The 12179-nt window shown below is 63.7% G+C and overlaps 1 protein-coding gene across 1 annotated transcript; it reads right to left on the bottom strand.

Moving 5' to 3' along the window:
- Positions 1–5941: 5941 nt before the first annotated feature.
- Positions 5942–10324, bottom strand: LRRC25 (leucine rich repeat containing 25). Its single transcript, XM_037885892.2, has 3 exons — positions 10180–10324; positions 8306–9091; positions 5942–6903 (listed from the first exon to the last, which is right to left on the bottom strand). Exons 2-3 carry the CDS (start codon positions 9085–9087, stop codon positions 6753–6755), a joined length of 933 nt encoding a protein of 310 aa, XP_037741820.1. The 5' UTR covers positions 9088–9091; positions 10180–10324; the 3' UTR covers positions 5942–6752.
- Between the last annotated feature and the right edge of the window lie 1855 nt (positions 10325–12179).

Here is a 12179-nt window from a genome sequence, read left to right as displayed (position 1 = left end):
TTTGGGCCAAGGCTCCTGGTACGTCCCTGGTGCCCCTCGCCGCAGAAGCTAGTGCAGAAGGCTCCGCCCCAGAGCGACTAGGCTCCTTGGCCCGCGGGCCCGTGGCAGGAATTGAGCTGGGCGGCCCCCGGCGGTCTCTCCATTAGACTGTCCAGAGGCAGCTCTGCCCAGGGGGTGCCATGGTAATGAGTGTGAGGTCACACGCGGGCCTGTGCCCGCACGGCGCGGTGACATCGTATGGAGGGAGCTGGGGGCAGAAGCTTTGTGCCAAACACTGGACTTCTGCAGCGAGTCGCCCGGCCCCACCCCGGCGTGAAAGGCCTTCCTGGGTCGGGGCCATTCTTTGGCACTGCCGGCGGCTTCGCCCCCTGGGAGCCGAACAAGCCCTCGCCCCGCGGCACGCTGGGCACAAATCCCCTGTGGTGGGCTCGGTAGGGCAGGCTCAGTGCGGGTCCCATGCTGTCCCCTGCTCTGCTCTGGGGCAGGCAGAGCCCTTGAGCACCTGCCATTTCCCCTCTCTGCTTCCCCTGGAGTCTCTGCTCTGACGTGTGGCAGGGCTGCCCCGCTAGGCATCCTGGGAAACAGGGACCCGGAGCGGGTAGCACACTGCAGAACAGCCCTGCCCCACAGAGCTGGGGGGGCGGTAGGGCTCCCTTGCAGGCTCCATGGTGACTCCAGGTGCGATGCTGTGTGAGGGCAGAGTGCAAGCGGGGCTGCCGCCCCCACCAGCCAGCCTGGGCACTCCCAGCTATTGCTTGGGCAGGGCGGAGCCTGTGGGCAGAGCCCAGGGCTGGCACAGGCCTCTCATGGCACTGGCAGTGCATTGCATGGGGAAGTTAGCCGGTGACCACATGGAGGATTTTCTTGTTTTTCCTGGTTTTCCAATGGTTTGCATGCAGGGGGGGTGGGACTCAGTTTCCCTGGGTGTTACTGGTTTAATGAGGTGATGGGAGAGGGAGTTTGTTGTTACAGAGGACCAGCGAGGGAACTTGGGACCCCAGCCAATGGCCTGGAGAAGGGAGACCCCAGCGACTGGTGACCCGGTGACCGGGAGGCCCAGCTCAGGAGTCGCAGCCAGGTCTGGCCAGCGGGAGGACAATGGGCTGCGGAGAGAAGACCCCCGTGACCTGACCAGCTGGTTCCAGCCAGAGGGGCCAGAGGACAGAAGAGAAGAGAGGGGCCCAGGCGACCCTGTTTACCTGGAGAGAAGACAATGGACAGAGGCGGGGCTTGGGGCCGAGATATCAGATGCCTAGCTGGGAAGCAGGGGGGCTCTGGGCTGGCAAGAGGGAGCAGGGAGAGCCCACATGGATGCAGGGGAGACTTGGATGTGCTGTGCTGAGGGCCAGGCCTGAGGGCCCTGAGAGTTTCCTATGCTGGGGTCAGATGCTCGATAAACCCTCCTGTGTTATGCTGGCTGAGAGTCGCTCCAGTCTAGAGAACAGGGTGGCATTATTCCCTCTGGGAGTGGAGGCCCCGGGGGTCCAGAGCGAGTGGATTCCCTGAGGGGGCCCATGGCAGAGACAGGTGTGCTAAGCCTCAGAGAGGTTGGGGATTGGTCCTGCTTTGAGCAGAGGGTTGGACTAGATACCTCCTGAGGTCCCTTCCAACCCTGAGATTCTATGATTCTATGAGGTGCGGCTCCAGGAGGTGGAGGGGCTTAACCCCCAAGAGAGAGTCGACCCTCGAGAAGGGCTGTCTCACTGAAGGGGATTCCCCCCATAGACCGCACGGGGCCAAGAGTGGGCACGATCTGTGAGTCCGTGACAACGTGGTAGCAGAGCATGGCTCGTGGATGCGCCCTGTAGACAGTTGGCTGCAAGCGCAGGTGCGTGGCAGTGAGCGGCGGCCAGCAATAAAACGAGGGAATTGAAAGGAACCCGCGCGGAAATGGCCTAGAACCAGCTCCGTACGAGGGACCTGGCACGTCTGTGCAGGGAGAGAGGGCTGAGCGTGGGGAGGCTCACTAAAGAGCAGCTGATGGCTCAGCTTGTAGAGAATGACCAGTCTGAGGAACAGGCTCCAGACCCCAGGGGGGCTCCCGGGGTGCCCGGAGAGCTGGGGAGTAGCTGGGGGGGGGGCAGTCTGGGTAGCAACCAGGAGTGTATCAGACCTGAGTCCCCAGTCAGCACAGGCGGGCCCCAGTCAGGGTCCCCACTAGTGGAGCTGGAGGAGCTGGATCTGGAGGAGCAGAGACGGGCGGACAGAGAGAGAGAACGAGAGGACCCTGCAGAACAGCGGAAGTATGAGTTGGAGTTGGAGGAGCAGCGAGCCAAGAGGGCCTGCCGAGGGGTAAGTGGGGAAGGGCCCCGAGATGCCAGTGTTGTGGGGAATCTAGACACCAAAGTGCTGCCCAGTTCAAGGAGGGGGGTGGGAGATATTGATGCCTATCTCACAGCCTTTGAGAAGGCTTGTGATCTGAACCAGACTGACCCTGCAGACAGGCTCCGCTTTCTCACCCCCGTGCTGGGTCCCAAGGCCATAGAGGTATTCAGCCAAATGGATGGTATTGAGACGGGGGACTATGACCTGTTCAAACAGGCTTTGCTGCTGAACATCCCCAGACACACCCCCTCTATCTATCTATCTCTCCATCCATCTATCCATCCCCAGACACACCCCCTCTATCTGTCTATCTCTCCATCCATCTATCCATCCCCAGACACACCCCCTCTATCTGTCTATCTCTCCATCCATCTATCCATCCCCAGACACACCCCCTCTATCTATCTCTCCATCCATCTATCCATCCCCAGACACACCCCCTCTATCTGTCTATCTCTCCATCCATCTATCCATCCCCAGACACACCCCCTCTATCTGTCTATCATTTGAACTGACCCCCGAGGCATACGGGAAACGATTCCGGGGTGTGCGCAAGACCTCAGGTGTCACTTACAAGGAGGTCGCCAACCTGCTGGGGGAATATCTCCGCAAGTGGGAGAAGGGCGCAGGGGCCACGACCTCAGGGGACCGTGTATCACCTGGTGGGGTTGGAGATGCTGTAGGACATCTGCCCTCCAGACCGTAAGATGTGGTTAGCGAACCGGAAGCCCAAAGATCTGCGCAGTGCAGGGGCCCTGGCAGATGAGTTTGTGGAAGCAGATCGGAGGCAGGAGGGAGACCCGCATCGGGGACTCAGAAGGGGAGTCACCCAGAGACCTCTCAAAGGTGGGACTCCAGGAAGCCCAACCCAGGGGTACCTGGGAATGCCGGGGCAGGCCGACCCCCCTCATGGGACTTGAGGGATCTGAAATGTAATTACTGTGGCCAAAAGGGACACAAGGTGGTGCCAGGCCTAAAGATGAAGGAAATGGCAGCCAAGCAGAACCCACAGGGTGTCAACTGGGTGGGAGCCCACCGAGAGGGGGCACCGCTGGGCCCGGGGGCCGCAGTCCAGAGGGCTGTGCCAGGGTGAAGGGACCGCCAGGCCAGGCCCGTGGGGGAAGGCGGGGCCTCAGGTCCAGAGTGCCCGTACTCAATCCGCCGGGTGAGCGTAGGACAGGCCCCGGGGGACGATCACCACATCGTCCCCATTGAGGTGGGGGGAAGAAGCGTCCGGGGTTCTGGGACCCGGGTGCAGAGGTGATGCTGGCGTGGTCCGAGGTGGTGGGCTCAGACCAGCTAGTGCCCAATGTCTACATGACCCTTAGTCCGTGACATAGCCCAGCGCTAATAGTTCCTTCTGCTCCAGCAGGAGCAGCCCTCGTACCACGACATCGGCGCCCAGCCTCGGATTCACGCCCTCAGCCCCGTTCCAGCAGCTCCACGCAGACCCGTCGGTGCAGCAGAGACCAGCCACGGTGAGGCCTGGGGCCTGTGCTATGGGAAATGGCAGTGCCGGGGCGGGCACCAGGGTCACTAATGTTCAACTTGCTACGTGTCCACTCAGTCCCGCCCGCCTCCCGGGCATTCACTGAGCTGGTCCCAGGATTGCAAGGGTTAGATCCAGCCAACTATTTGCCAGGGCCCCATGCCACTTCCGCTGTGGGGAGCCTGCATGGGGCTGCTCAGCCTGGCTACAGGGCAGTGCCAAGGGCAGGCTGCAAGGGGAGCCAGGCCCAGGCCTCGTAAAGAGATACGGGGGCTCTGTGGGGCTCAGCCCACCCGGTGGATCCCCCTCGGCTTCCCGCTTCGCCCACCATGCCTGACTCCCTGCCCCTCCCACACAGCTGGAGCGTCTCACTTGCCCAGCCTCACCGCAGCAGTGTCCCTGGCACACGGGGGCGAGCGGAGAATCAAGCCTGGTGCCTGGAAGACCTTCGGCAGGGCTCCGGGCGTTATCCCACCAGCCCTTAGTGGCTGGCGAGGTGAATTGGAGGGTTCTGTCTGGGAGCAGTCTGTGGCCAGGCCCTGCGTGCCGGGAGCCCCTGCAGGTCCCTGGGGCTGGCTGGAGCCGGGCGAGATCCATGGCCCAGAACCTTGCACTGGAAGAGCCACCGTTCGAACGCCCGGCCTGTCCCCTTTCCCCGGCTCCTGGGATGTTCCCCCACCTCCCTGGGCTCTTTGCCCTCAGCCCTGGGCCTGGCGCCGAGAGGAGCTCCGTGGTCACTGCTGGCAGCCCCAGACTGGCTCAGTGTGTGCAGGGCCCCAGCAAGGGACAGAGCCACACTGAGCGGGGATGAGGGCGGCTCTGCACGGCCCCCCTCCACCCCAGCAGGTTCTTTCTCCTGCCATCCCATCCGTGCACCAGGGCGGGGGCGTCACCCTCCTTTCCTTCCAGTGCGCCGGGCGTGGCTGTCGGTGGCCGACTCTGCTCTGTGCAGTTGTGCGCCTCTGGCAAGGGGACAGTGCGTCCCTCGTGCCCCCTCCTCCGCAGCCTGCAAGGTCCCATCCCCCCACCCCTGACTTGGCCAGGCGTGCTGCAGCTCTAACCCATGAGCTGTGGCTTGCAGCTTCTCTCCAGGCCAGGAAGCGTCTGACCTCAGCCCCTCAAAGAAGAGATCTGTGAAGGGATGGGAGAGGCCCTCTGTGGGGGCAGGGGGAAGCAGAAAGAGGCTTTGCCTTTAAAAATAACCCCGGTATAAATCCCATAATAGCTCCTCAGAGCGAGGTGTGGTAGAGCCCGTGGGGGTGGGACGGGGCCCTCAGCTGCACCGGTGCGTGACGCACTCAGCTCACCGGGCCCTCAGCTGGGTCACCCTGTGCCCAAACAGTCCGCAGCTGCAGGGGCAGGGGCAGGGGCTTCTGGGCAAGCTCAGGAGTGCTGAGTCTTCCCCCCCGAGCTCTTAGACCAGCAGCCTCCACCCCTAGACCTCCAGCATCCGATGAAGTGAGCTGTAGCTCACGAAAGCTTAGGCTCAAATAAATTGGTTAGTCTCTAAGGTGCCACAAGTACTCCTGTTCTTTTTGCAGCTACAGACTAACACGGCTGTTACTCTGAAACCACCTCTAGACCCTATGCTGATGCAGATGGTCTCTGGCGCCTCCCAGCGGCTGTGTGTGGAAGTGCAGGGCCGCAATGGCTTGGGGTGAAGGGCTGCCAGGGACTGTCAGACCCAGGGTGTGGGGGCCAGAAGAGGCCCGGGCCCAGTACAGGCCCTACCTGGCGCCAGGGATCTGCCCCCCGGCACTGAGCAAGTCTCGCCACCTGCCCTGACTCCAGCCCCAGAAGTTCAAAGCTTTTCCGCAGGGCCAAGGTCCCTGCACAGAGCCAGGCGCCACGGCGGAGCCAATCCGATTCCACACCCCGCTCGTCCTCTCTAGGTGCGCCAGAGGGGGGCTGCCCCACATGCTGACCATAGGAATGGGGCAGGGTGCTGATCTGAGCCCCTGGGGGGTCCTGGGCCCTAAGGTGAATGAATGGGGCCCCGCTCCCCAGCACAGAGCCTTGCCCAGTCAGTGCAGGACCTGCCCCAGTGTGGGAGGGGAGGCCCCTGTGGCCGTCTGGAGGGCAGTGTGGCTATTGACCTTGCAAGTGTGGGCACTGCAGCACGCTGGCTCGTGGCTACAGTCTCTTTATTGAGCTTGGTGCAGACAGCAAAAGCAGGCGGGTCCCCCACCCCAGGTTCCCCCGACACACCATGGCCTGGCTGCCTTGAGCCCTGCTCTGGGCCCATCTCCCTCGATTCCTGGAGCCCCAGCGCTCCGGCTCCCTCCTTTCCAGTGAGGCCCCACTTCCTCTGGGAATCGGCTCTGTCCTGCCATGTCCCTTTTGCCCTCCCTTGAGGGGTCCACTGGGCTACTTAATGAGCCCCCAAACACTGCACAAGTGGCTGGATGCTCCGTGGGGTGGCCATGTGCTGTCTCCCCTCCATAAGTGTCTCCCCCCGGCAGTTCCCAGGTGCAGAGGAAACCCCATGGAGGCCAAATTGCTGGTGTTTGGGTCCCAGCAGGGGCTCAGCCAGCCTGGCGCAGAACCAGGCACTTTGGCAGGAGAAATGGGAGCTATTTCTGAAGGAATTTGCAGACTGATGCAGGGGTAGGATCCCCTTCCCCTACCCCATGAGGAGCTCTCCCTCTGTAGGGGGAGGGGAAATTCCAGCCCTCTCCCCACCCCCAGGGGAAACCTGAGCTGTCTGCATTCCCATGGGGCTGAATTGGGTCATGGCTGCAGGGTAATACCCAGGGTGGGAAGCAACTGCCAGGGGATTTTGCTTTAATTGGGAACCCCAGCAGTCCCCTCCCTGGGGAGTGACACATGGTCACAGCTGCTGAATGTGGGACTGTGGCACCCAAGCCCCCCCGCTGCCCGAGCCCGCTCCCCAGAGACAGCAGGGGCTGGGGTGCCTCCAGGCGGGTGGGTGGAGGGCTCATTTGTCCGGCATGATGTACACATCCTCGCCGTCACTGGGTGCGGGGACGCTGCTGCTGTACAGCTGCTGGGTGTTGGCGTAAATGGGCTGGTCTCCGTGGCCGGTGTCGCTCTCCATGTAACACTCCTCGTCCGCCAGCTGCTGGGCTCTGCGACAGGCAGTGGAGAGGGCCCTGCGTTACCCTCCCGGCATGGGGAGCGGCTCAGGAGCTAGTGGGCTCGGGGCTCTGCCACCTGCTCCTGCACTTAGCGCCTGGGGACGGCCGGTGCGCCAGGGCAGTGCCAGCCCCAAAGGCTCGGCCCGCAGGGTCTGAATCCCCCCTGGGCTGGCACTGGCTGGCTGGTCAGCCTGGGGTGGCTCCATTGACGGGGGTTAAGTGGAGAGAACTGGGCCGACACGCGTTTATACTGCAGCGTCTGAGCGGTGCGCAACCTGCCCCTACCCAGGAGCTGGGGTGACGTGCCCTAGGGCCTGCGGGGGGCTGTGGCAGAGCCCAGGTCTCCTGGCTAGCGCCCGGACCGGCCTTCCGCTCCATGTCAATGCTGCCCCGGCGTGCACGGGAGGGAACGGATGGGGCCCCAGCTCCTGGAGAAGTGGCAGCCCTGGGGCCACGGCTCCTAGCACAGGAGAGTGTCACCCCCGTGCCTGGAGTCTGGTCACAAGCTTCTGGTCTTTTTATCCCGGAAACTGACTTTGTCGCAAGAATTTCTCTGTGGCAAATCCAGACAGCAGCTGCGGGGGCAGGGGTAGGTTTGTGGGAAGTGGAATGACACGTGACTGGGGCGGGGCGGGGGGGATGGGATGAAGTGCCATGATAGGGACTGAGGGGCAGGGACTGGCTCACCCATCATGCCCTGAGAGTCATGAGCGAGGTGTTGTTCTCAAACCACCTCCCCAAACTTCCCATATTTGTTAAGTTCATCGGAGGCTCTCTTTCACCATCCCGGGTTTCAGCAAAGCAGCAGGGTTAACCCCTCCCCTGCCAGTCAGGCCGAATCCCCTGGCCTCGCGGATTTGCCAAGGCAGTGCTGCCCCGGGGGGGGGGAGGAATTAGCCAGGACGTTGCTTAAAACCCTCCTCGGCTCTGATAAAACATCTCGGGTGAGACCAGAACCCAGCCTCAGCCTGCTGCAGCCCCAGACACATCCAGGTGGCTCACCCGGCTCTCGACGTCTGGCATGTTTCACCCGGACACTGGCTGGTGCCTCCTTGGGTTCCCAGAGTGTTTAAAGGGTTAATAGCCATCCAGTGGAGGCTCTGTTTCTAAGGTGCTCTCTGGACTGAGCCCATGAGCCCAACCAGCCAGACGTGGCTCTTACCTTAAATAACCCAAACTGATTGATGAGCCCTCGGAGAGGAAGGCAGGTGGCTACCCCCTCCCTCACTCTATCTATCTATCTATCTATCTACCTATCTATGCATCCATCTATCCATCCCCAGACACACCCCCTCGATCTATCATTGCATGCTCCCCCTGCATGCAGCCTCCCAGGTTGCCTGCCCCGAGGGAAGGGGACCTAGTGCCCCGCGGATGCTGAGTCGGTGCTCACCTGTACTGCGGTCCCTTTCTCTCCAGACACTCGTATTGCCCTCCTGGCTGGCCAATGAAGACGTTCTCATAGTTGCTGGCCTGGCCGGGGCCCGGCTCTGCGTTGCGGCTGATGTAGCGCGGCTGGCCGCGGGCGACAGATGTGGTGGATTCCCGCTTGCTGTGGATGGCGGAGGCCTGTCTCTTCCTCCTGAGCAGGAGCAAGGCCACAGCCAGGCCCCCGGCCAGCAGCAGCCCGGCCAGCACTGAGCTGGTGAGGGCCACGCAGAGCAGCGCGCACAGGGGCTGGCATTCCTGCCTGTAGAACGCGGTGACGTTGACGGGTCCCTCCTGCGCTGAGTGGCAGTGGCAGGCGGGCCCCGTGCTGTTGGTGGGGCTGCTGCCCATGCAGTGGCTGAGGACGCTCGCCACCACGTCGCACTCACAGTCCAGGACCAGGTGCAGCAGGCTGGAGGCGTTCTTGAAGAACTCAGTGGGCAGCCCCCGCAGCTGGTTGTGCTGCAGGTAAAGCTCCTTGAGAGTGTGCGCCTGGGAGAGGAAATCCGGGGGAAGGGTCTGCAGGCAGTTAAAGGACAGATTCAGCATCTTGACCGACCCCCCCAGCCGGGCGGAGCCATTGATTTCCCTGATGCCACGGTTGCTGAGGTTCAGGCATGGCGAAGTGTTACTGAATTCCAGCTGGCCCAGGACCTTGTAGGAGCTTGAATTTGGAGACCCCAAGCAATGCGCCCAGCCGGACGGCGCACTGCGCAGGAGGAGCAGGGCTGCCAGGAGTGCCAGCATCTTCCTAGCTGGGAAGCAGGACACAAGCAGGCTGTAAACGGGGGGCGTCGCAGCAGCGCAGAGGACCGAAGGGGGGTTCGCCTCCCGCTCCACACCCCAGGCAGGGCTGCTCCGTGCAGGCTCCCCCGCTGGCCAGAGGACGCTGCGGGGCCTCCTCGTGCATTATGCCCCAGGCCAGGCAGCACTAGCCCCTGCATGCCCATTATGCAAAGGAGGTGGCGGGAGGGAACGGGAGGGGTGGGGAGAAGCGGGGACTGCTCCCCTGTATCGCTCTGGGTGCCCCCAGGAGCCCTGGCTCCCCTCGCCCCAGCCACGGGCTGTAGTCGCGCCCGTCTACTGGGCTGTGGAGTTCCGCTTGGAGTGGGCGCCTGGCTGAAAAGTAGAGCTGGGGAAGCAGCTGCTCTGCAGAGTCACATGCCCTGGCTTTGTGGGGAGAGGAGGGAGGTGAGGGTGGAGAGCAGAGCTGAAGATGGTCGGGGCAAATGGGGCTAGAGACACGGCCTGAGCACAGGGAGCCCTGCGGGGGGGGTCCGCGCTCCGGCCTGGCCTCAGCCCCATCCCCAGGCCCCATTTTCTCTAGCGGACGACCATGCTGGGCAGAGGGGCAGCTGTTTTGCAGGGCTGGGGGTTGAGCGCTAGAGCTGCATGGGCAGGTCGCCAGCCCTTTAGCTCAGCGGGACTCTCTGCAGACTGCCAGCCCTGGGGGCGCTTGGCAGAGGTGCCCGCGCCCGCAGAGTTACTGCTGCCCCCGTGGGACATTCGTGGGTGTCTCCTAAGTGTTCACCGCTCAGGCCATTTGCAGGGAAGGGCCCAGCCGCGACGCTGCCTCTGCCCTTCAACCCCACTGGCAGGGCCCCCCGTGCCAGCCTCTTGCAAGCTCCGGCTGAGGGGCGAGGATGGGGCCGCCTGGCCCTGCCCTGCCGTGACAGGCTGATGGCTTGTGGCCAACGGGCACTCCGCTCCCCAGAGGTCGTTCACACCCCCCCACGGAGGTGTGAGCCTGGGCACCCCGCGCTGCTCGGTGGCACAGGGCGAGAGGCACCTGCCCCCTGGCTCTGTCCCCATCCTGCCCCGTGGAGCCCTGCCCCGTACCTGAGCTGTCGCCTGCCTCCCGCCCTCCGCTGCGTCTGCTCCCCTGCCTGTGCGACGCGGCGGCTGGACAGAGGAGAAACAGGCAGTTCCTCTCTTGCTGGCTCGAGGCTGTCACAGCGTGGGGGAGGGACGCTCTGTGGTGTAGCTAGAGAGCCAGGAGCGGGTTTGGGGAGCAGGAAGGGAGCCCTGCCCTCACCGGGCCATCCCGCGCTGTGTGCTGGCTCTGGGCTCCTCCCTTCTCCGCCACTCTCCCTTTGCTTTTGTTTTTCAGTCTGGCATCCCCCTGCGCTGGGTGCTGCCAAGTGAGGGGCATCTGCAGGGCCCAGGGGGATGCTTCATGGCCCCCGGGCAGGGCAACGCCATGCCGTTCTGGGGCATCACAGCCTGGCCGCAGGGCCAGGACAATGGAGATTGGAGCAGCCCCATCAAGGAGGGCTAACTGGGGAGAGTCCCTGTCGGAGTGGGGGTGCTGGGGGGCTCCCAGCTCTGGAGGGAGGCCCCACTGGGTAACATCACAGACCCTGCAGGACAACGAGGGGGAGGCTGGGCCTTTTGGCACCGCTGCGGGGTTGCCCCAGCACTAGCCTGGGTGTGAAGGGCCTGCACAGAGGTGGAGAGGGCCCGAGCGTGGGCACTGCTGCCAGCCTGCAGGCGTGGCATGGAGCTCCCTTCCGCTGCCCCCAGGGAAGGGGGCCGGGCACCCGGGCTTGCAGGGTGTAGTACCCTGCCCCACCAGTTCCTGATGCCCAAGACAGAGCATGGCCCCTGCCCAGCCCACGGCCGCTGACTCTGCACCCTGGGCACAGGAAGGAAATGGGCCTTCCTCTGCTCCGATATCACAACAGGCAAACCCCACCCCCAAGCAGGAGCAGATGCTGAGCCCAGGGCAGAGGTTAGCGAGTTGGGTCTGAGGGCGCCCAGGGCCTGGTGAGGGGGAGGCGGGGGGCTTGGGCCAAAGGGCTCAGGAGCACCCCCTTCCCCCCCGGCCCTCTCTTCCGGCCACAAACACCTGCCTTTGGCCCTCCCTTGCACCATCTCACTGCAGACTCCGCCACCCCGCCCAGCTCCTCCCCGACCCCCCTCTCTCTGGGTGCTGTATGCCATGCCGGGCAAGGCCCAGTGCCCTGGAGAGCAGCCTCCCTTGGACTGTTGTAGGGACACATGGCCCCCTCTCCTAGCAGCCCCCACCGTGGGCACCACACACCTGACCCCTCCCAACCATGGGCCCAGACTCCTGCTGCCTCTGCAGGGCCAGTGCGAGATGCTCCAGAGCAGGCATCAAGTGGTCCCCAAGCACCTGGCCTAGCCGGCCAGCAGGGCCAGCGTGGCCGGGCAGGGGCCGGAAGGGGCACGTCGCAGATCTCAGCCCTGCAGCCTCCGGCCTGGCTTGTCCCCTTCGTCGCGCCTTGCCAAGAGCCGCACCCAGCATATCCTACCCAAGCAAGCCTGACTCCGGCTAGCCCAGGTAACCAGAGGAGGGCCAGTGAGCCAGGCGTGTCCCCAGGGTCCCTGCTGGGCTAACCTGTCTTTGCTGCTGTTGTGCCCGGGCTAGCGAGACTCAAGCTCGCTGGGGCAGGCTATGCTCCGCTCTGGCCCTGGAGACAGCCCCTTTGTCACTGATGCCAGACCCATCTGGAGTCCTCGGCCCGGCATCTCCTGTCTTGCAAGCCTCAAAGAGCCCCTGGCTCCCCTCCCCCCCTCTAGCCAGTGTCTGACTCAGGCTTGACAGTGAATTGGGGAAGCTGGGCCAGGTGAAGCAAAGGCAGTTACAGTAAATGCAACATGCAGGGGAAAGCGCTGAAATCCCCCAGGGCTGCTGCCCACAGGTGAGCTGGGCGCTCCCCTCTGCGCTCCCGGGGCAGGTTCGGCTCCCTGCTCCAAGCACGAAGCAAAGGGTCATGGAAACAGGCCGTGCATTGGCTGCTTCCTTCAGCTGGCTCCAGCCTGGCTTCCAAGTGCACGCGGCTCTAGGGACTCACTCACCCCCATGGCTGGCCCCA

Source organism: Chelonia mydas, chromosome 25, assembly GCF_015237465.2.
Source record: "Chelonia mydas isolate rCheMyd1 chromosome 25, rCheMyd1.pri.v2, whole genome shotgun sequence".
NCBI lineage: Eukaryota > Metazoa > Chordata > Testudines > Cheloniidae > Chelonia > Chelonia mydas.
Note: the sequence above shows the minus strand (reverse complement) of the source record. Positions and strands in the feature narration are given on the sequence as shown.